This window comes from Styela clava, chromosome 14, assembly GCF_964204865.1.
Source record: "Styela clava chromosome 14, kaStyClav1.hap1.2, whole genome shotgun sequence".
NCBI lineage: Eukaryota > Metazoa > Chordata > Ascidiacea > Stolidobranchia > Styelidae > Styela > Styela clava.
The window spans coordinates 19,724,827-19,747,232 of record NC_135263.1 but is presented as its reverse complement, the minus strand read 5'-3'; the positions used below and the strand labels follow the sequence as shown (position 1 = coordinate 19,747,232).

At 35.9% G+C, this 22,406-nt stretch overlaps 3 protein-coding genes across 3 annotated transcripts; 2 read left to right on the top strand and 1 right to left on the bottom strand.

Annotated features, from left to right (window-relative positions):
* The first annotated feature begins 3,042 nt into the window (after positions 1-3,042).
* On the top strand, positions 3,043-4,297 carry LOC120340445 (large ribosomal subunit protein mL66-like). Its single transcript, XM_078120246.1, has one exon. The coding sequence runs from the start codon at positions 3,063-3,065 to the stop codon at positions 3,636-3,638; it is 576 nt and encodes a 191-aa protein (XP_077976372.1). The 5' UTR covers positions 3,043-3,062; the 3' UTR covers positions 3,639-4,297.
* LOC120340443 (target of rapamycin complex subunit lst8-like) lies at positions 4,269-17,420 on the top strand. The gene is made up of 8 exons (XM_039408702.2): positions 4,269-4,439; positions 4,761-4,828; positions 5,011-5,157; positions 5,440-5,590; positions 5,860-5,938; positions 7,141-7,267; positions 16,635-16,798; positions 17,012-17,420. The coding sequence occupies exons 1-8, from the start codon at positions 4,269-4,271 to the stop codon at positions 17,125-17,127; spliced, it is 1,023 nt and encodes a 340-aa protein (XP_039264636.1). The 3' UTR covers positions 17,128-17,420.
* On the bottom strand, positions 10,702-14,232 carry LOC120340444 (uncharacterized). Its single transcript, XM_039408703.2, has 4 exons — positions 13,082-14,232; positions 12,666-12,776; positions 12,162-12,286; positions 10,702-11,772 (listed from the first exon to the last, which is right to left on the bottom strand). The coding sequence occupies exons 1-4, from the start codon at positions 13,251-13,253 to the stop codon at positions 11,584-11,586; spliced, it is 597 nt and encodes a 198-aa protein (XP_039264637.1). The 5' UTR covers positions 13,254-14,232; the 3' UTR covers positions 10,702-11,583.
* Positions 17,421-22,406: the final 4,986 nt, after the last annotated feature.

The window sequence follows — 22,406 nt, the reverse complement described above, 5'->3', positions numbered from 1 at the left end:
CACTGATGAAACAGAGAAATTTTTCCCAGACATAAACAAAACTTGTGAAGATTCGACGAAAGAAAAATTTGCCATAAGCGAGGTGATTGCGAAATCGTCGCGTTCTTTCGTTGAGTGAAGCTTTATTAAAGAGTGTATGTTGAAGGCTTGTGAAATAATTTTTTAACAATGAGAGTTAACAAATCAGCCTTTCGCACACGACTAACGGACGAGAGTTTGTATGCTGTCTAAAGACCAGCAAACCAACGCAAAATAAGGCTGAACATCGAGCGTCTCACCGCTACAAAATGGTGTAAGATTCAAGCGGTATGTTAGTCGTTGGTTAGTCGTTGGATTCAAGGTTAATTTCAACTAATATATTCAGATTTAATTTGCTTATTTTTGTATATAATTTATTAGTTTGCGGCCCGCGTCGTCAATAAATTTCAAAATGTGGCCCGCGACATATTTTGAGTTGGAGTCTGGAGACCCCTGGTGTAGCTGATTGATGTATTATTGTTGTAGACAAGTTTCTTGGTATTGTTGTAAACTGCTTGTCTGAAGAAGTCCGATTTTGGCCAGACGAAACGTTACAGAAATACCTTTGTGTTAATGTGCAACAGGACTCTTGAATTGCATAGTATGGTATTTTATTCCCACTACAGCATTCTTGCATTATACGCATACGGATCCACTAGCGCAAGGGCATTGAGGAAGGATTGGGAGTAAATAAATGTTAAATTGCGTGAAATACGAAAGCTATCGGTACGCCGTGTACACTACAGGTAAGATACGTACGCTAATCAACCAAGTAGATTGGATGAAACCGGTAAGTTGAATTTAAGAAACTTTAACAAACTCAAGATTTAATAAAACGTAAAAAAGTTTATTTCGACTCCATAATCAGCATAACAATACATTTGACAAATAAGAACAAATAAATAAAAACTGATTATGGAATCAGGGGAGCAAACGAAACCTAAGATAAGGTTTATAAAGTACAAAATATAAGATGGAAGGTTTTGCCAAGAGGAAGTGGTACGTGTTTACTCACCTAAAATTATTAAGTTATTTCACACACGCTCACATGCACCCACCAGCCACACACACACAACCACTGAGAAGTTATTTAAATAAGAATAAAACGCGATAAATTTAGGGTATACTGTACAGTAAACAAAAAATAAATAAATAAATACTAGAAAATAAAAAAAATTATTTGCCACACTATATTGATATTTTTGTAATGGTTGCCATTGCCAAATTGATCGATCTTCTAATCGTTAATTAAAATATAAAAGGAAGATTCTATTGAAAACATATTGCCAAGCTGATTATAGTTGGAGTCAAATGCCAAGTTGCCCAACCAAAGTTGCCAGAATTGGGTGCATGAAGAGGTGGGCGAGACCATTTCATTCTCCAAATTAGAGCCTATTATTGCCAAATTAAAGTTACCGGTAACAGAAAAATTACTATAATTAAGTAAAGTAGGATATGGAAATAAATTGGTTACAAAGGGTGTAAGTGAGGTTTTTCATTCTTGGGTATTGATTTCAGACAAGGGTATAGGAATAAGGTTGTTATTTCACAGCATATTGGAATCTTTTTTGATTTTTTCCGTACTGTAATACACGCTGGTCGCGAGAGGTGGGTAAGCATGGCTCAATTACGGTACCAATAAATGGGTCTTACTACTTACTGAATACAGCGCGAAACACCGCAAAGAGCGCGAAACAGAAGGAAACCAGCGCAAAACAGAGGGAAACAGCGGAAAACAGGAGGCGCAGTCATTACCACCTCCTGTCACGAAAGAACCACGACGCCTCTCGCCATGGTTTTGTGGCGCTGTTTCCGGTATATTTACAAGGTTATGTACCGGATTATAGGTCATCATGCGAAATTTTATCTACCTTTTTGGTGCTCCAGAAGTATGTGCAGCAATATGTCGCACAACCTGAATCCGCCACACACACACACACATACTATCTTCAGGTTGTGCGCCATCTTGGTGCACATACCTCTGGAGGTCCCTTTTGATCTAACCCTAACCCTAAAGCCAACCATATCCATATGGAAAATGTTCAAAATTATGGTACCCAAAATGTGTCACCAGCAGGGGCAGACCTGCCATTACTGCATTACTGGCTACATACGCTGGTTTGTGTTTTTAATTTGCTGCCGTGATACTTCAACTAAAAACAAGGTGCCTCGAACTCATTGCAAAATTTTTTTCTGCTTCACACTGTTTTCCTCTGTTTTGCGCTGTTTCCCCACTGTTTTGCGCTGTTTCCCTCTGTTTTGCGCTCTTTGCGGTGTTTCGCGCTGTATTCAGTAAGTAGTAAGACCGCCAATAAATTACTGATACATAAAATTATCTCTATATTTTGTGAAATAAACGGTTCTACGATAAAGATCAAAAAATAGTTACTAGATGTAAATTATATTAAAGCATTATTTTGATAAAAACTGTTCAATTAATTTGAATTTTCAAGGTAAAATTCTGGGCCACAGAAACATTTTTAGATAGGCCACAAACCTATTGGAAATTGGTCTGATGGTGATTTTTGCTACAGGGTGGAAATTTTCATTCTAAATATTAAGGTGGAATTGTTGGTTTTTTGCGGAAAGAATTTTTTTCTCTTATACTGAAACACTGACTTAATGGCCACAAAATTTTTCGCAATGAAAATGGGCCACAAAAGAAAAAAGGTTGAGAACCAGCCTATGTCCACAACTGGTGATTGAAACAATTGTGTTTTTTATTTTCTGTTTTGCTGGGGTTTGTACAAGGTAAGCCTATGTGCGAGTGTTTCATGCGGTTATCAAATTTATGATTCATTGTTGATTAGATTATTGAAGTTGAAGTGTCGAAATAAACTTATACCTATAAGACTTCAAATTTGTCATGATGCAGTGATGGCTGGATGGCAAACTGCTAAATGGGTAATTAACGATGCGATAGCAAGCATATTTCCAACACTCTGTACGATGCGCCAACTTCCAAGATATTAATTATAAATGGAATCTATACTCGTAACTAAAAATATATTTGTTTTAAAATTATTTGTTCTTCCTTCCTTTAGATGGCACATTTTATGTTTAAAAATATTAATAAATTAGGCTTCCAACCTTTATCGAGTTTGTTAAATCTTGTTGGAATCTTGCCTACTAGAGGATACAGAGAGATTAAGATAAAAGAGGAAGATAATGTAACAACAATTGAAGGTAAAATGTACGAAGATGACAATTCTAAGTTTGTTGATAGAGATAATCCAGAAGATACATGTCCAATACGTAGTCGAGGAATTCAGGTTACATATGAAGATGTATTAATACTCAATCAGTTCATGACAAATAATGGAGATGTGATTCCTCGTTCTATCACTGGACTATGTTTACGAGAACACCTAAAAGTAACAAAAGCTATTAAAATGGCACAACGTGCCAACCTATTACCTGGTGAAGAACCTCGAATAGATCATTTGGGAAAAGAAATACCAAAGCTGAATTGTTATCTCACTAACTTTCCCATTGGTTCACAAACTGCTGTGAAAAGACCTGGACCTGTTTGGAAGAGAAGATATTATAAAGTTGGGGATCCAGTTGCAGCTCAGGATGCACCAACAATAAGTAACCGAAGAATACGGACTGGTCACTAGGGATGACTTTTTGTATATTTGTATGATAGGCGTATTGAGCACGACAATGCTATTTAATAAAGTTAGTTTAATGCAAAAGTTTTGGAAACTAGTTCCAGAACTTGTTCATGTCTTGGGATTCAAAGGGCACGTATCATCTTTGTTAAATTTCATTATTTTGAAGTGTGCAATTCTCAATATTAAGCTCAGGCTGTCAGGGGTTGAATGCTGCTAAAAGTAAGACTTTTTTTATCGATAACTGTTGATAAATTATAATGGTGTTGTAGTTTCATGGTGCTTATACAAGGTTTAGCAATATGTACAAAATACAGATGTATCTAATAAAGAAAGTTTATGAACTTGAATGTGACTCATAAACAATTCTACCGCATGTGTAACGACATTTAGTGTCAATTATGAAAAACAATGACTATGACATGTGTACTACATCAGTTCAAATTTATAGTTCTCTAATTTTTTGTGTCTAGCCTTGCAATTGTGGTGCTCCAGTGTTAATTGCAGTAAGTTTACTTTGTAGAAGGTATACATCTTTGTTGGCGTGAAATATTATTTTACCATTCTATGTCAGTTGAACCCAATATGAATCTTAATACTCCAGGGAATATGCTTCAGTTTGTTACAAGTAATTGAATGGACTTCACCCTTTTTCCTTTTTATAGCCTTGATTATAGCATCATAATGTCTGGTGATCCTGGTGGAATAGATCAAGTAATTTTGGCAACTGGTAGTTATGATCACACAATCAGATTCTGGCAAGCCCATAGTGGGTTTTGTACAAAGACTGTTCAGCATCCCGACTCTGTATCCTTTTTATAAATTTTTTGTTTTAATAATCTCAAAAGATAGGTATTCGTTGTTCATTTAATCCAGGGTTCAAGTTGAAATTTCCAAAGTTGGGAATGTTCGACTGATCTGAGATGACCCAAGTCGTGACCGCTGAGATTTTCTTCCTTCATCAAAGACCCGCTAGACTCAATACATGACTCTCAAGTTATTAATAATGCAGTTGGTAATTTGAACCAGGATGACGGTTTTCATGGAATTGCTGAATACTAGAAGTAAACATTTTATAAGATATATAATTTCAATTTGTATTATTTTCTCACTATACGCAAACATCAGCAAGTGAATGCGATGCAGATTACTCCAGATAAGAAACACCTAGCCGCTGCGGGATACCAACATGTCAGGTTAGTGGTATTGCATTGTTTTTTTTTGTAATCGTAATAGTTTAATGAAGTTAAAAGAGTTTCAGAAAGTGTAATAGTTACATAAATTAATGAATACTTCTAAATTCAAGATTTAACATCCTTCATTGTTTCGGCTTGCAACTCCACTCTAATTTTTGTAATGGTTGACAATTTTTATTCAGAATGTACGACATTAAGTCCTCTCATCAAAATCCAATAATATGTTATGATGGACTGAACAAAAACGTCACTGCAGTTGGTTTTCAAGAAGATGGTAAATGGATGTACACGGGTGGAGAAGATCATATGGCTAGGATATGGGACATGAGGTAAGAAACTCATTGGACATCCCATTACCAGGAATCCATGGATTTACAAGCTTTTTGATAACATTTACTATAACTATGGTAAGTTTTCTTGTTGTTATGCACTGGTTCTACTCCTGTTCAACCAACCTATTGCTGATGCTCCTGGACTATTGATTCGCTCTGTGAATGTTATATTTGTTTTGGTAGCTTCTCCGTGGATTTGGTTTTAGATTTATTTATTTCAATCCGTTCCGTTGACTGTATCAAGAACAGTTTTCTGATATTTTATATATATATATATAGGTCTCGCAACATGCAATGCAATAGAATGTTTCAAGTAAATGCTGCGATAACATCAATATGCCTTCATCCAAATCAAGCAGAAATGATTGTTGCTGACCAGGGAGGATGTATAAATGTTTGGGATCTTAGATCTGACAAAACAGAGCAACTGGTACACTGATATTCATTTTTGGACTTTGGCTAAATCTGATATCATTGAATATTGATATTTTCAAATTAGAGCAGATTTTAGGATCATTTGTATACATTTTGAACATTTCAAGAATTCATTATTTACATTCAATGAGTACATAACAAAAATGTATGATGTCCGAATATTATTTTCCATTACTTTGCATCGCATACCGGTATTTGTTTTTTCATCTCGCTAAATAAAATGATATTACTGTTTTATGATGCAACTTTTCTTCTATGATTTAGATACCTGAAGTTAATGTTAGTATTAACTGTGTTGATATTGATCCTGATGCAAGTTATCTCGCTGCAGTGAACACACATGGTGAGTCTATATTTATACGTGGGTAGTCGGTGTTGCTTTGAGCTGAATCTTTGAGTTGGTTGTGGTGTGCTTAGGAATTTGTTGAGCGCTCCAGAAGTGTGTGTATCAATATGGAGGTAACTAATTTTGTTCACCTACTTTACATCGAGTTGTGTAAAGGGATTGGAACCTATGGGCTGGGGGTATATTCTCTTGGCTAACACCGACAGTCTCCGAACTCTGATAGAACTAAAATGGGGAAAATCAGAATAAAATTATGGCCTAACTCTACCTTGGTACACACACACTACAGGAATACCTTTTGTTGTTGGCAAGTCTCAATATAACATATTTGTACGAGCAACTAAAAATGTAATTACAGTAGTAAATGATACCAGTACCACCTGAATTCATTTTTGTTTTAAAATAGGAATGCGAATTGCAATACTGCTAGCCTGCAAATCGATGCTATTGACATAAAAGTCTATATGAAGTGCAATGTTGCTTCCGACAATCTTATCTAAATAATCATATTTTTAAACAAATAAGCATTAACGTAATCTCTACAAAGTAGCCTGTATATTTGTGAGCTTTCTCTTGATCATGGTCTATCTTCTTCAGACAAAACAAAATATTTCTGTAAAGATAAATTACATAATACTCGAGTCAAGGTGTTATAATAAATTTTGAAAAATGAGTGCATCAATGCCAAGAGTATTTAAGATGTCTATAGTACCATATCGCAGGGGTGGGCAAGATTTTTGAACCAGGGGCCAAAAGCTTCGCCTACCTAGTCTCGCGGGCCATGTAGGTGTGACATAAAAAGTTACATTTTATGAACAATATTTACAGTGTTGCAAAGCAAAAGTGGAAAACAATAAGCCTCGGGCCAAAACTAACTTTAATTTGCAATCTCAACAAAGTCCTTGAACTTTTTTAACTAAAACATCAAATTTGGTTACAGTTCGGTTGTGGCAGCATCAGGCGGGCCAGATTGAATTACCCAACGAGCCGGATTTGGCCTGCGGATCGTAGTTTGTCCATGTCTGCTCTATCGTATGACCTTTGCTGTTAATATGATTGGTGATGGGGTTGTTGGGGCTTTTTGATTATCTCTGAGATAGTATAAAAACTATGGGAGCTACATTTCAATAACCATTAACCAATATTGTAGTTCTCCAAATATTGTTTGGATATCAAATGTAATGGTATTCTACCTTTAGGAACTTGCTTTGTTTGGAGCGTTTCTCCAGCTAAAACATTGGAAGGTATAATGCAACTCAATCCTCGAAGAAAACTCGATGCACACAAAAAATATGGATTGAAGTGCAAATTTAGTCCCGATTCAGTGTGAGTATTTTTGTTTTATAAAAATAGCTAGAGTAGCGGTAGGTCGTATATAACATGCAATCAGGGGCGGACACTTTCCATAATTTTGGGGGGGCGAACTTGGATCGCCTACCGAAAAACACCGCGCCGTGTATCGTCACGTAACAATAACTGGTCGATGTCATTCTCTAAGTATTAGCATGTCATTTTGCTACTAATATATCGATTACCTAGGCTGCTTGGCTCGGACACGGAACTTGCGCGTCACTGAACCAATTTCTTGAATTCCGCGAGAATTAGCCCACGGCTCTCGCTAACAAACAGAAAATAACAAATTTGAGGTCGGAACTTCCCATTGCCGTCTGCAACAAGCACCGCGATTACGCGCTAGTTAAAAGAGCCGCCTATTTAAGCGTATAATGTTTTTTTCTGTCGATCCATGACAGCCACGAGATTCTAAAATGTCCTTACATATTAATTTAACCCTTTTTTTCCGCTATATACAATCGACTTTATGTACCATTTTATAATATGTAATGACCAGTTAACCAAACGTACAAGGAACACCCCCAATATCTCTTTAAAAAGCTTATTTTCGCGTCTTCCTACTAAAACGCGCCCAAGTGACGTAGGCGAAACCGTTCGACCCTACGCGTGTAAGAAGAGAGAAATTTCAAAAATTTTTGAGAGAACGTTTCACACTCTTATCGCTTCGATGAACACGTGTTACAAAGAAACGAAATTCCAAGCGCTCTTCTGAAAGAGAGTTACGTCACCTTTGAAGAAAAACCAGACTCAGCTTCGCAAGCGAAGCGAAACGCGAAATAATCAATGATATGTGAGAGCATGTCCACGATAGTTGTCTGGAATCTTTGTTTGTTTATTATGTGCGCGAAATTGTTTCCCGCTCGTTCAAATGACTTATTTTTGAAGTAATGACAAATACTTTCGTGTATCTCTAAGCTTTGAAATACCTACACAAATAAAATTCACTTAGTAGTAAAATAAAAAATTTACAAAAAAACAAAATGTTGACAGATCAAGCACGGATCATAGTTGGATGCTCAAAATGATTTAGTTAGTGCGGAATACTTCACAAAACATGAACATAAACGTAAAATAGTCCGAAAATAACTATTATGACCAAGGATGGTAGTACGAATATATATGTTATACGGATCAAAAGAGTTAATTGTGTGCAGCGTAACTCGCGGTTGCGACTTCTTAGGTCAAAATAAAAATATTACTAAACTAAAGTACCACGGCGATATGGGGAAATAAAAATATGAGATAAGCTGCCTGATGTATTTAATTTTGATACGTATTTTTGCAATCTTCCGAACTCGTTATCGCCGTTACAAAAATCTCGATATCTGATATAAAATCCCATATAGTACAATTTTACTTCATACAATGAAAATAATTATAAAGTATACTAGTAAATCAAAAATACAAATTCACCGCCTCGAAATCCACGCGGAACAGTCGCCGCGATTACGCCACTTGTTAAAAGAGCCGACTTTATCAACGAAAAATGATTTTTCACTTGTGCAAAGTAATCAATCAAAGACCGATACCGGCATATTCAAAATGTCTTGATTCATTATTTTAATTGTCTTCAATTTAAACTACGGTTGAGTCGACAAAACAAGAGCCATTCTAACACACGACGGCAATCCGGGGACATAAAAATGTGTGGTAAACTGCCCGTTTATATATTGTTTTGATCCGTATTTTTGCTATTTTGCGAATTTGATAAATTTGAGATTTACTTGTAACACTGGCACCAATCGCAATGTTGTCACTCCGATTATTTTTAAAGATAAAACCTTCCGAAAAATCCATAAATTTTTTGTCAATTCTCACGTAGTAAAAGTTATTTCAGTACAATAAAAATACATAAATAAATACAAAAAGTGATCGAAAATACTTTAATTATCTTATATATCATCACAAACCGGGGAAAAGTCGTGTTGTCAGCTTTGTTTAATGTTAACACGAAAATTTTCGACGTCAATTTGAAAGTAATGGATAAAAAGGCAAATCCCGCTCACAATTGACCGTGTTTCGATTTTAGTGACGAAATGTTTTTAAAGGTCAAGCAAACATAACTTGTGAAATTTTGCGATTTTCGATGCCTAGAAAAGCGTTTTTAGACTGTCGCGGGCCTCAACAAAACCTATATTGTTTACAGTTTTATTTTTAGTATTTTATATTGCAGCTTTTCAACTTTTCGACATAGTAAATGCTTTGATCTTTGCCCGCAAATTATGCTGGGTCTTGCACGTAATCCATAACGTGAAAAGATACGTCCAGCGGTGAAAATTGTTTATAACAGCTTTAGATCTAGTTAATTTTTTAGCGATAATAATTAATTGTTGTAATGAAACACAGTTTGCCTCTTTCACTTCTCTCGCAAGTGCCAACAATAACACTATTGAAAGATTTTGACAATGAGAAAATCATATTAAATTGTACAAAAATGAATTAGTTGTGAAAAACCGTGGCGCGTGATCGGCGGTGCGTTTGAAGACGGAGTATTACCCGTGCGGGCGCGCATGTTTCACGAAAATGTGAGGTGCTCCGAAGACGCTCTGGTCCACATTATTGTGAGAAAACAGTTATAATATCGGTGACTATTAACCGTTTAATTGCGCTTGACTATCGCACTTTTCGGAAATGATAATTTTGTAAGGCGGAAACAACATGTATCAAATTTTTTTGCGAAATTATTGGGGGGGCGACCGCCCCCCCGGGTGTCCGCCCCTGCATGCAATGGACCTAACTCCAATAAACTCCACCATTCAACTGCAAAACAATACTTTAAGGTGGAAATATTTTTGATCCTCCATTATGAATTTTAATTAGATACAGTCACATTGCATATTGTGTTCAGTATATTCTATGAAAATTTGATGTGTGAATGATAATTATAAATTATCTGAACAATCAACAAAACTAGTTTAAATACATATAACTGCTATATAGACGGGAGTTACCAATTTTAGCGCTATTTCACCGTGGCCCGCTCCACCGTGCCAACTGTGAATTACTAGAGGGATTGTTCAGTAGGGCTCAAGACAGTTAATACAAATATGTAATTTACTAGTGAATATCAAAATTATGGAACAAATCCATGGGCTCAAATTTCTTTAATATTGGTATTACTTTGCCCCAATGACTTTGAGATAAAAAGATAGGCCAATTCACATTTGTATCTGGTATAAGCTTGTGCAACAGGAGCAAGTTCAACGTCAGCATCATTTTGGTTGACGAAATAATAAATTTCTCTTATCCATAAAATTCTCTTTCTCTCTCTCTCATGGTTGACAACTAAAAATATATTAAACTGTTCCAAACAAACATATTTGCTTCGCCCTGAAGAAATACTCAGTTGACTGATTACATAACTTATTTAGAAAACAAAGACTTAACTCAACTATGAAACACAAACCTTTACCACATTATCAATATATTATAACATGGCTAGAAATGAAATTTGGGCTCAATTCACAATTTTTCAAATAAAGTAAGAGCAATATTAGATTTCATCGACAACAAAAAAAAAGGAAATGCTTGGTTAATAATTAGCAGTGAAAGGAGTGGACTGTCATGGAAGAAAAAATTGACTACAATTTCATAAAAAAGTTGATATGTGAACTTCATGAGAAAAGTATAACTTGCAAGTAAAATTAAAAGTAAAATTCCAGGGCATATAAATGATATAACTATAAGTTTAAGAAGATGTGGCAAAGACGATTTCATTATTTTACTAGTTGGCAAGTATGGCGTTATCATTGATATTGTACGCCACCTATTTTTAGTCCAAGATTCCTCTGAAAAAATTCATTTATTAGCAAAATGAACCTGTTTCATGAGAAAATAAGGCCAAATGTTGCATAAAATGATCACTAAATGTTTACTGTTTTATTTTCGAATGTCAGTAGTGTTTTCTCCAGATATGTACTTCGGCTTGTTTTACCAAATATTCACAGTGGCATTGTTGAAACTAACTAAGAAGTGGAAAAATTGACATTGCTTCTATTAATTCGGTGAATGGTAGTTTAAATTCATTAAAAATAGCATAATATTTGAAATAGTTTGATATGTAATAGGAGCATCTCTTTCCATTCGAAGTCTTTATATTTTCATATTTAAAGTAGGCCTACTGCAGATTTGATGAGGCAATATATCTCATTATGCAATTTATTGTTCAATTGAAGCTGTGACACTTTCAGGCATTTTATTACTGCACCACCCAGTAGTTATCTCAATGCTTCTATGCCTGACACAGCCTGAGATATGTCTGAGTCAATAAGCCAGTAGCCTAATTCAAATCAGGTCTTTTTTTGCTTTTTATTTTCACCATGCTTCGTCTTAAACTGTGCGGCAAGCCAATGCATTCCGTCATTCAATCCTTGACCTGTCACTGCACATGTAGACTGCAAATACCATCGTCGTGATGTGAGAGAGCTTATGTTTAGTTTGCTCCTAATTTCTTCTGCTCTCATTGCATTTGGCAAGTCCTGAAAAGAGATAATAATAATTTTGAGTTTCCCTGAAGATTCTCGAAAATCTCCCTCTTACTGTTTCCATGTCCACCAACTTAGCTCGCTTTTTCGTGGCTTTCAGCACTATATGTGTTTCTAGTTTCTTCATTTTTGTTTGACTATGGTCTTGTGTTCAGAGAATATTACATAAAATTCACATAATAAACTTAATTAACAGTATGTGTTAAATTACATTGCTCATTTTTGATTGTTTTGGTTTATAGTTCGTCTCTGATTAATCTTGAAACTATATCCAAAAGAAAAAATCAATCTCGCTAATGAGTTAGTTCACTTAGGCCGTTGTTAACCGTTGTCATAAATCACAAATAAATCACTAATCCTGATTTTCAAATTTGCCCTCTTGCCTGTTTATTTGCGAGCACCAGCAGGACGCAATTTTTCAATTCTTCTTCATCAAGGAGGCTGTATAATTCTTCTCTCGCTTCCTCTATTCGTTCTTTATCGTTACTATCAATAACGAATATTATACCTAGAAATTTAAGTTTCAAGTTGTGGGACACAATATTTCATAAACGACTGATTATTTGAATATAACTTTTCAGTTCTACTGATTTATGATTAATGCATGGCATTGCTATATTGCGTAAACCAGGGCTTGAATGGTTGTATCTCATCTTCCAGTTCCCAATAGAAATTTAGTCTTAGATGTGTCATTAGGTAGTACTCCACCATCTCATTTTAATAAATTCGTTAAGTCAGCTAGTAACTAACAAAATGTTTAACATTAACCAAATAGAAAAACGGTCAGGTTACCATTATTGAACCCAAGTTTTTGACAAAATTTCATTAACTAGTTAGGCTACTTGTTTTCTTTCGCCGGTACCTAAAATGAAAGCAAATCCATATACCTTGCACATTATAAAAGTAGTGTCTCCATAGAGGTCTGATCTTGTCTTGTCCTCCAATATCCCATACTGTAAAACTTATGTTTTTATATTCCACTGTCTCCACATTGAAACCTGTATATAGATATTAAATAAACAGTTTGTAATAATGTCTTACATGCAGTTTAATTGTTGATGTAAGCATGCGGTACATACACACCTTGCTGGTACCCAAGACTGGTGAAGACCGCAGGAACACTTAGGCTTGCTCATTAGAGCATAACTATCTGAAAATGTAAAAACATCACAGACCCTTTTGACTGATCTACTTTGTCTTTGCCCATTCAACCCGCATACTTTTTGTTTGCAGCTTGTCCCCCTATTCCCATATGCTGCATATAGAATCAAATAATGATCATATTATTAACAAAAGAGCTCACCAATAGTTGGTATTGTTCTCACAATCTTTCCCATCTTCAAATTATACAAAATTGTTGTTTTTCCTGCGCAGTCCAACCCCACCATTAGTATTCGAATTTCTTTACTGGAAAATAGTTTTTTCAATATTCCGCTTTTCCCTCCTTCTTTATCACTGCTGGGGCCATTCCCCATGGTAGTTAGAAAGGGATGATTATCGAATGAAATCTTGTTGATGTCAACAGTTATTAAGAAAGTTCAAATAAGGTTGCCTATACGCCTGTCGAATCTATTTTCTTTGCTCAATTTCTTGTTAAGATGTAATAATGTATTAAAAATTGGCGTCTGAAACACAATTTGATGTTAGAAATTTCACCATACAAACATCTTCTTTTTCATTCAATTGTTTTAAGTTACATCTTGGTCTAATTAGAATTGGTATTTTGACTGAGGATTACATTATGTTCAAGTTAGTTGGAAATTTCCTCGCATTCTATAGAATTCTTACTATAAAAATTCTATATTCGCTCTGCTTGCCAAGTAGATTCGCTTCTAAGGTTTTATGAGAAAAACGATTTCCATATTACTATTCTGATAAGCAGCTGCAAGGTACCGGTACCACTTGCTTTCGTTGGATAAGATTCTGACGATTTGCTGCTTTTATGATAAGATGACGATTTGAACTGAATAAGTTATTTGCATAGTCGATATGTGTGTGGTTTTGACTCAACTTTCATAGATACATATCGACAGGATATAAAAAAATAAAATATCGCATGACCACATAGTTTTGTCATCGCTAGAAGTAATGCGTAAGGTACGGCCAACGCAATGTCATCCAATCAATCTTAGCGTGTCTTTTTTGGTCATATCGAATGGATTATTATTATTATAGTCTAAGTTCTCGGACCTAACGGCCAACCACAAAGTGCGCATTTTTATAGTTACGTAGATCTATACATACAGTGACTGTTCAGTGACCATCATACCCTCGGAAATTACGTCGTAAACCGACGTAACTTTCTTTCCCAGCATTGCTTTAGAAACATTTACAAACCATATTTTTTGTTTTGTTTTTCTATTCGAATCAATGGATTGATGTTAATCAATGATTAATTAATTCATTAATCGAATTAATGGATAACTGAAAACATAAAATCCACCACTCATACAGTTTGCTGAGTGTTCACAACAATAAAAAACATGTTTTATCAATAACTCACTAGGAAGAATAGAGCCTTATGTCAGGATTGCATATTAGTAAAATATAGCTTCAATAAAAAATAATTTGGGAATTCACCTCAACCTTTGGAGGATAGCAAAAAAACAAGATGGCGGCGATTTCAAATTTTCGTCTAAACCGATTCGAATAATTCACCATGACCGCTTGTTTGGCGATTTCTGTTGACATATAACAAAATAATGATTCACAAATCGGTTTCATATAATTTGGATAGATCTCGTTGATGTTTGATATTGGGTGTTTATGGAATTGCCGATTCCTCACAACCTCGGCATTCTGTTGCTTTACTGCCTAATTCAATATAAAATTGTTTATATTCCAGCCTACTTCATATAACAGATAACGTTACACTGAAATATATCGTCCTAGTAAGGTACAAAGGCTGCCTATGTCACCCCCAAAATAATTTTCTGTCCCCAACACAATGTACCACATTCGATCGTTTTACCGCAACATAAATCATTCCACATCACAATCAACGTACACTGAAATATATAGTCCTTGGAAGGCTGCCCATTTTGCCCATAAAATAATTTTCTGTCCCTAACGAAATGTACCACATTCGATCGTTTTCCCACAACATAAATCATTCCACATCACAATATCATAAGCTTATAGCCCCAATGTGCTCACAATCCAGCGTTTTTTTTTTCTTCAAGTTATTCCCTTTGAACAATAGTTTCATGTCGCCTCCGTAATTATTGACGCTGTCAACTTTCTTTTGTCTGGAAGTTACAAAAACAAAACATTCGTATCGTGCCGCCGTATGTCTATTGTCTAATTACTTTTCACGCTTCTGCAACCTCGCTCCGAAAAACGGCTTAGCGTGGTATAATTGTAGTTGCTCAGTGGCCAGTAAATTATTATTGAGATGAACTATTATATTGATATTCTATTAACTGGTAACGAACGCTATTAGAAGCCATGACCCTATTCTAGTTTTAACCAACCACCCTTGCTAACTTATTTTCAGATACATACGTTACTGTAGCCTTTCCCAGGACTAAGTGTGTAACCATACAATTACCGTGCTAATCGCCCTCTTTAACAATTATCCCATAGTAACAGTTGTACTATTTTATGTTTGCGCCATATGGGCTTGTCGTCTCGAGCTAGATCAACTGAGCATTATACTGATTTTATACGTGTGACTGTGGCACTGAGTTCTCTGATAATTCCAAAATGTGTCCTATTAAATATTTGTGCGATTTTTATTGGGTTCTCCTGCAATCTTTCACATGGTAACCGCAAAATCTATCTAAATAATGTTTTATTTTTCACAATAATTTTGTAGACACACCACGGAACTAACTTGGAAACTCAATAAACTCTATTTTCATCTGTAATCTAAAGAAATTATGAACCATTGTACATATCCGTCTGCTGTAGTTTGTATGCCATTATTTCGAGTTGGCCTTACTTCTCAGTTTTATGTCATTGTACGACACCTTCCTCATTAAGTGTCGGAAATGTATCTTATTCATCCCTTTACAGTGCCATGCAATAGCGTGAATTACTTGAAATAATAGTCATTGCGACAACCATAACTCTCATCTAAAGAATTTTATATTTGTACCTTATAGATAAACTGATTAACTTATTCTGCTATAAACTACAATATATCGTCGAAGAAAGTAGCATAATTCACGCATTTTGATGATCTAAATTCTATTTTCGTGATTTAACAAATCTTTCGTTTCTAACTTTGATTTCCTTCGGGCTAAATGCGCACGACCTCATCGACGTACTTTGCTGTAGGTAAATACTGCGTTAGCATAACAGATTATATTAGCTGATGTTTGGCTGAATTATATCGACGGCGGCTGTACGATAAGGCTGCTCGGTCCATAAATTTCTTTCATAATACTTATTCGGGGATGCTTTCGTTGTAATCGAATTCGTATGCCGAGATAGCGGAATTTTTCACTGAAGCATCGTCACGGTCTGGTGGACGCGGAAAATATTGCTTCAGCTATGGTGATCAGATATAGATGGTGTTTGCTATCAAGCCAATTTGTTTGCGATTCTTGCTTTTTAACATAAACACATTACAATCAAACCGAACTAGTTTTAATTCGAATTGTTCAAGTTTAAATAATGTCATAGTCATAGTATTATTTAGGAAAACGATCACCAAAAACATATTTTTAAAGGCTTTATTTTAGTGACCAAAATACGGTTACTGGGGTGGCCAAATTTTAGAGTTTGCCACGGCCTACCAAATTCATTTTGCTATAACTTTATTACGTGTTTTCTGAATGTTCCTGAAGGATCGATCGTTCGCTGTCGGTTTATCCTGAAGCTCCTTGCAAATTCTATTAATTTTGTTACAGGCTTCTTGCAACTACATCTGCCGATCAATCTGTAAAAATCTGGCAAACGTCAAACTTTCAACCCTTATCAACGTTGAAATTAAACAGTACAGACCCAGCTGATCCTCCCCACGGATGGATGTGGGATTGTGCGTTTTCTGCGGACTCTCAATATATTGTAACAGGTACCTTTACACAGCATAACTTTGGTGGTAGCATTTTGTCCAATTAGTAATTTGTATATATATAATATACACAGTATCACATTTGGTACCATTGCTTAAATTTAAAATATCCTCAACGGGTGATGGAATTTTGTGAATATTTCGTGAAAACTTCCGTTATTATTATCACTTCTACAATGATGAGCTATCATATCGTTTTGTTCTTTTCTGCAGCATCGTCTGACTGCATGGCTCGATTATGGAATATCGAACAAGGCGTTGTAAAGCGTGAATACAATGGTCACACCAAAGCAGTAGTATCACTGGCATTTAACGACACTATTTTATGAGATGTTTTTTCGAGAGCGACTAAGAAGTTTCTCCTTGCAAGTCTGGTGATGTTCTGTACGCTGTGATACTCTTCTTTATTAACCAGCTGAATTGAGTCGGTGATCAAGTTTCATGAGACCAAGTTTTAGGTGCAGGATATGGCATCCAGTGGAAATCATGTATTATATGGCTGTGGTATGCACCCGAAAGAACGACTTTCGGGAGATGTTCGAACTAGAGTACTGTATTACGGTTAAATTATTTTCAGTTGTGCAATGATTTTTCAATAAATTTGTAAACTTTCAAAGTGAAATCCATTTCTCGATTGGTATATGTGTGATATACTTCACGTTTTGAAGAGCGAAACTGTTTCCAACATGTAGTCTATTTAGTTATGACCATTAGAGCGATTTGAATTCAAACGAATGGTTTTTGTTAACGAGATATATTTGCATGGAAAAATGTTGTATTTAGAAATATTCGCCTCCCACCGGCTTATTTTCTACCATATTCAAATCTTGCAGCGAAATAAAATGTTGCCCTATGCAACACTCCACGTGACCCGACTAGTTTAAAGCCTATTAAACTGCCTACGCCGAAATTCCATAATTGCTAATCATACGCCGTGTACCTCAAGATCGTTGGCTAATTCAAAGATTGGCGTCTGCAAGTTTTTTCCTATAAGACGCATTTTTGCTGAGTTGTCAATTACAATATCGTATATTCGTAAGCTTCTACTGAGGTAAATTAACATAGGCCCTTCAGAAGACTTGCTAATCTAATGTCTTGTCTTCAAATTATTAACGTCAGGTGATAAAATATTTTAATGCAGATGAGAAGTTATGGGAAGAATATCCTTGTACAGTAGGCTTGATCTAATGTACTCTTTGGAAAGTCTAAATGTGCCCCAGTTTGAGAACCCGTCTTAGACGAATGTATGCCACCGAGGTTCGATGGAGTGTAGGGAAAACTAAATTGCATATGGAAATCGTTCAAAAACGAAAAGCCTTGCTTCAGCGGTGTTCATGTCCCAAATCATAGAGATAATTCAATGTTTTTGGTCGAGAGTATGCGCCTGGAACAAAACATACAAACAGCTAAAGCAATCCACTTTACGTAACTTCTGGTCTAAAATGAAAAGGATAAAATAGCGCCGCCAATATTCAATGGTCGAGTCTGATGCAAGAGCATTATTCTCTTGCGACACTCCTCGAAGACAATTTGATGCAGTGAACAAAGGTTATAGGTATTCTTCTCTATTTTAATTAAAATTCAACTTTACATGATACTGGGTCGCGCGTTCCTGGTAACCAAGTTCACAATTTTATTTGCTTTTGTCGAGGCGGCGACAGAAAAGCAACCGATATGTTGAAAGCGTGTTTATTATTTAGCTCCCATTTCAATTAATATCCGTATACAAGTTTTCGTACGCCTGGTAGTAATTTGGAAATAGACATGTAGTATGATTGTACCTAAAACCTCGTCTAAAAAAGATTACAACTTTCGTAACCGGGCAGACACGGGGCGTACACCCTACTTCATTGCCCTAAGCTCAGAAAAGTTAAAAGGTGTGAACGTTACCACACAACAGTATGGGCTCTTTTTGTAAAGCCTCGTTATAACTTATAGGTCACTAAAGTTAATATAAAAAATTATTCTGCAACCATATATTATTGTATTAGGATAGAGCCTATCTAATGACATACTTCGATAAGAAGTTATTATGTTGTAATTGATTTTGTGATAAATTTTTAAATTTAGAATCTATGATGCTCCCCATTGCTATATGTCTCTGTCGTGATTTTTTGTATTGTTTTACAAAAAAAATCGGCGTCTCCTTTGGCACTTTTTCCGACTAAACTCAGGACATGCAGCACAATCAATGTCTATAAATAGAGGTTCTTCTAGGCATCAGAGGCGTAGCTTAGCGGGGGGCAATGGGGTACATATGCCCCCGGGCGCCAAGGTACAGGGGCGCCAAAATGGAAAAATTTCACAACAAGGGTAAAAAACCGGTCACAAGCAAGATTGCACCGGTGGCAGACATCTAGTCTTCGTAGGCTACATGGCCAACTGCACACTTGGTCAGACCACTTACGTCGACCACCGACGTCATCAGACACATAGCTCGCGCACGGTCAGATTTCCATCGTAATTATGGTCAAATGGTCAAAAAAGCTGACCAGGAAACAAAGCAAAAATTGATTTGGTAACGTTAGGTAACAAAATGCACGAGGTTCATTACGTGGTTCTGTATCAATAAGTTCTTGCCTGCGCACTCTGATGTATGTTGATATATATATATTAGTTCTGTGCTGGAGACGAAAAGCAACGGAATTTGATTGAATGATGTTAAACAGCGAAGTGCTGGTAATACATGTTTTGAGTAATACGTGGTAAGCTGCTAAACGTTTCCAGGTAGCCCACGATGCAGACCTAACTTTTGGTGGCAAGGGATTGTTCAGTTCCCGCCTGGCAACGGCATTCGTAAAAAGTGTGGTTTTCTAAGCCCTGGGCCTAATATTTATAATGACTACAACTTGCAACGGCATCGCAACAACTCAGTTTGATGCATCGGTGTCAACCAGTAACCACTTTGACTCTCCTTGGTTTGATTGTGTCTTTTGGAGACGACTATTTCCCGAATCTGCGAATTTCTCTACAAATTTTCTTAACAATACCAGTTTCAATTGCAAGCTGTGAATGGTCTTCCAACAAATTGAAACTTATTTTGTCGTATTCGCGTGCATCAATGGGACAGGATCGTCTCGGTGATGTTCTAATTCAGGCGTCGGCAAACTTTTGTTATTCGTGGGCCAAAATTAAAGGTTGCAAGTCATTGGCGGGCAGCATATATTTTAGAAAGTTGAAAACCGAGGGAATGGTCAATGGATCACATTTTTTCACACAGATTTCAGTTAAATTTCAAGCAGCGCGCGAAGACTGATCATTTTCTGCGCCATTAAAGCATTTGCACTCAGCATCAACTTTTTTACGTTCTGTTGCCATTTGTCTATCTATAATCAATTTACACGAGGGATTGTAAATTATATACTTGCTAGATTATACTATAATTTAGTGTCTCAAAACAAATTCTGTTATGTAAAGAATATAATCGTCAATACAGTTGTTTTGTTAATAAAATTCAGTGAAGCGTCGCGGGCCGGAGTATATTGTTCCGCGGGCCGTAGTTTGCCGACCCCTGATCTAAGTGTTGAAAGAGAAACATTGGAAAAAACAGATTTTGATGACGTGATTAACCAGTTTGCGACAGTGAAATCAAGAAAAATAAATTTATTGTAGACTATGTAAATCGTCTTTGACAGTAACTGAGTGGGGCATTATGGACATATGCTATATTTTGTATAGCTTTGCTTCTTCTTCAAATAAAATGTTCCATTAAAATTTGAATTGTTGGAGATTGGGGCGCCAATTTTATAGTTTGCCGCGGGCGCAAAATATTCTGGCTACGCCTCTGCTAGGCATGATTCCATTTTGAGATATTTACTATTAATCACCACCACTAGTAACACCAGATAGTGTTAGTGAATAGAGTTTAACCATAACCATGAAACGTGTTCCTCTTTAATTAATAAAATACACCAACAATTTTTGTGGAATAGGAAAATTAAGAAAAAAGCAATAGCTTTTGAGCGACCTCTTCCATTTTACGTAACGGAAATTTTAAATGAATGCTCCACTAGATAACGAGATAGCGTTTTAAACTAACATCAGCAATCTCCTGAACCAGAATAACAATAACATTGATGGAAATTCAATTCATTGGTTTACTTCGTGTCCCATAAAATTACGGGACCTCCTGAAGTATGCGCACCAAGATGGCGCACATGACCAGGTTAAGGACAGGTTAGGGTTCAGGTTATGCGACATCTTGGTGCGCATACTTCAGGAGCACCAAACTACGTCAGTTTGTCGCAATAGACCCAACCGTCACAAACAAGCATGGACATATCGATTTTTTCAATGCCTCATGTTCTTTGTCCAATTAATTCATGAATGCGTAATCCCTGGAAGCTTTAATAACACAGTTTAACAAAAACAAAAATTATTTTGTTCTTCACCAAGATTTTTCTGGTAGCTCTTGGTGTGTACAGTATGAAAATCATATTTTTTTTTGTTTAAATATGTTATTGCGTGGAATAGAGGGTGTCCATAAAATCTCTTTACAATTTCCATGTGTGAAATGATGAGATAACGCAATGAGGATTGTTTTATGTTAATCGGTATTTCGTAAAGTTTTTATTAACACTAAAATTCATTGTTCCAGATAAAGTTTCTTATGTTTAATGACTGAATTATAGGAACCGAACCCCAATGGAATAACTACTCCTCAAGAAAAAGCTCAATGTCTATCCTAGTTTCCTAAGAAAATCATATGTTCAGACTCAACGAAACTACAGGCGTTTATGGCACAAGAAATTTATGAAGACATGGACAGTGTTCCATACAAGGAGGAGTGGGCGACCAAGAACATGAAGAAAACTTCGAGCGTGTACGGCAAGCCTTTCAACGTTCTCCTATGAATTCCATCCGTACCGCTGCCAGACGATTGGACAACAGTACAACAGTGCACAAAGTACTACACAAACATTTAGGATTGTATGCTTACAAGGTTAAAATATTACAGGCACTTCAGCAAAACGACATGCCAAGACTCATAATTAATGAACTCATGATTGAGTGATTTAATCATTGTGATGTAATGTCTTGAAGCGTCCCTGGTATGAATTTGCGAATTATCAATATTTGCATGCGTTTACATGCATTATAATTGTTATTATATAAATTAATATTTTTAGGTAACTATTAGCAAACTATAAGCATATATATTTTTGAGAACTGCGTTATTTTTCGATTTAATTGATTCATTAAAACTTCAAAGCGAACTCAATATAACAGTAAATTATAAAGCTATTGACAGTTTTCGTCAAAATCATAGTTTTCATACACAATTCAGGGAAATGATAGAAAGTAAATAAAATTAAAACCTAGGGATATATGTCACCGTGTCCTTTATTGAAATTTTGTAAAGTTGGCAATCCTATGTAATAACGAATTTCTTACATGCTGGAATCCCTTATTAGTGATAAGTTCACTAGTTAAATTGATTTCTAATTAATTTTTCCTTGCTAACGGTACATAAATTTTATTTTAAGAACCACTGGGTTGGAATGTCTCGCAATCTTGCAAACTATACTGAGACTTTCGTCGTTGCTATGCTGTTCGTTGCCCATGGTTACCCCTTCTGTACTTGACGGTGCCCGGAGTCTCTATTCTG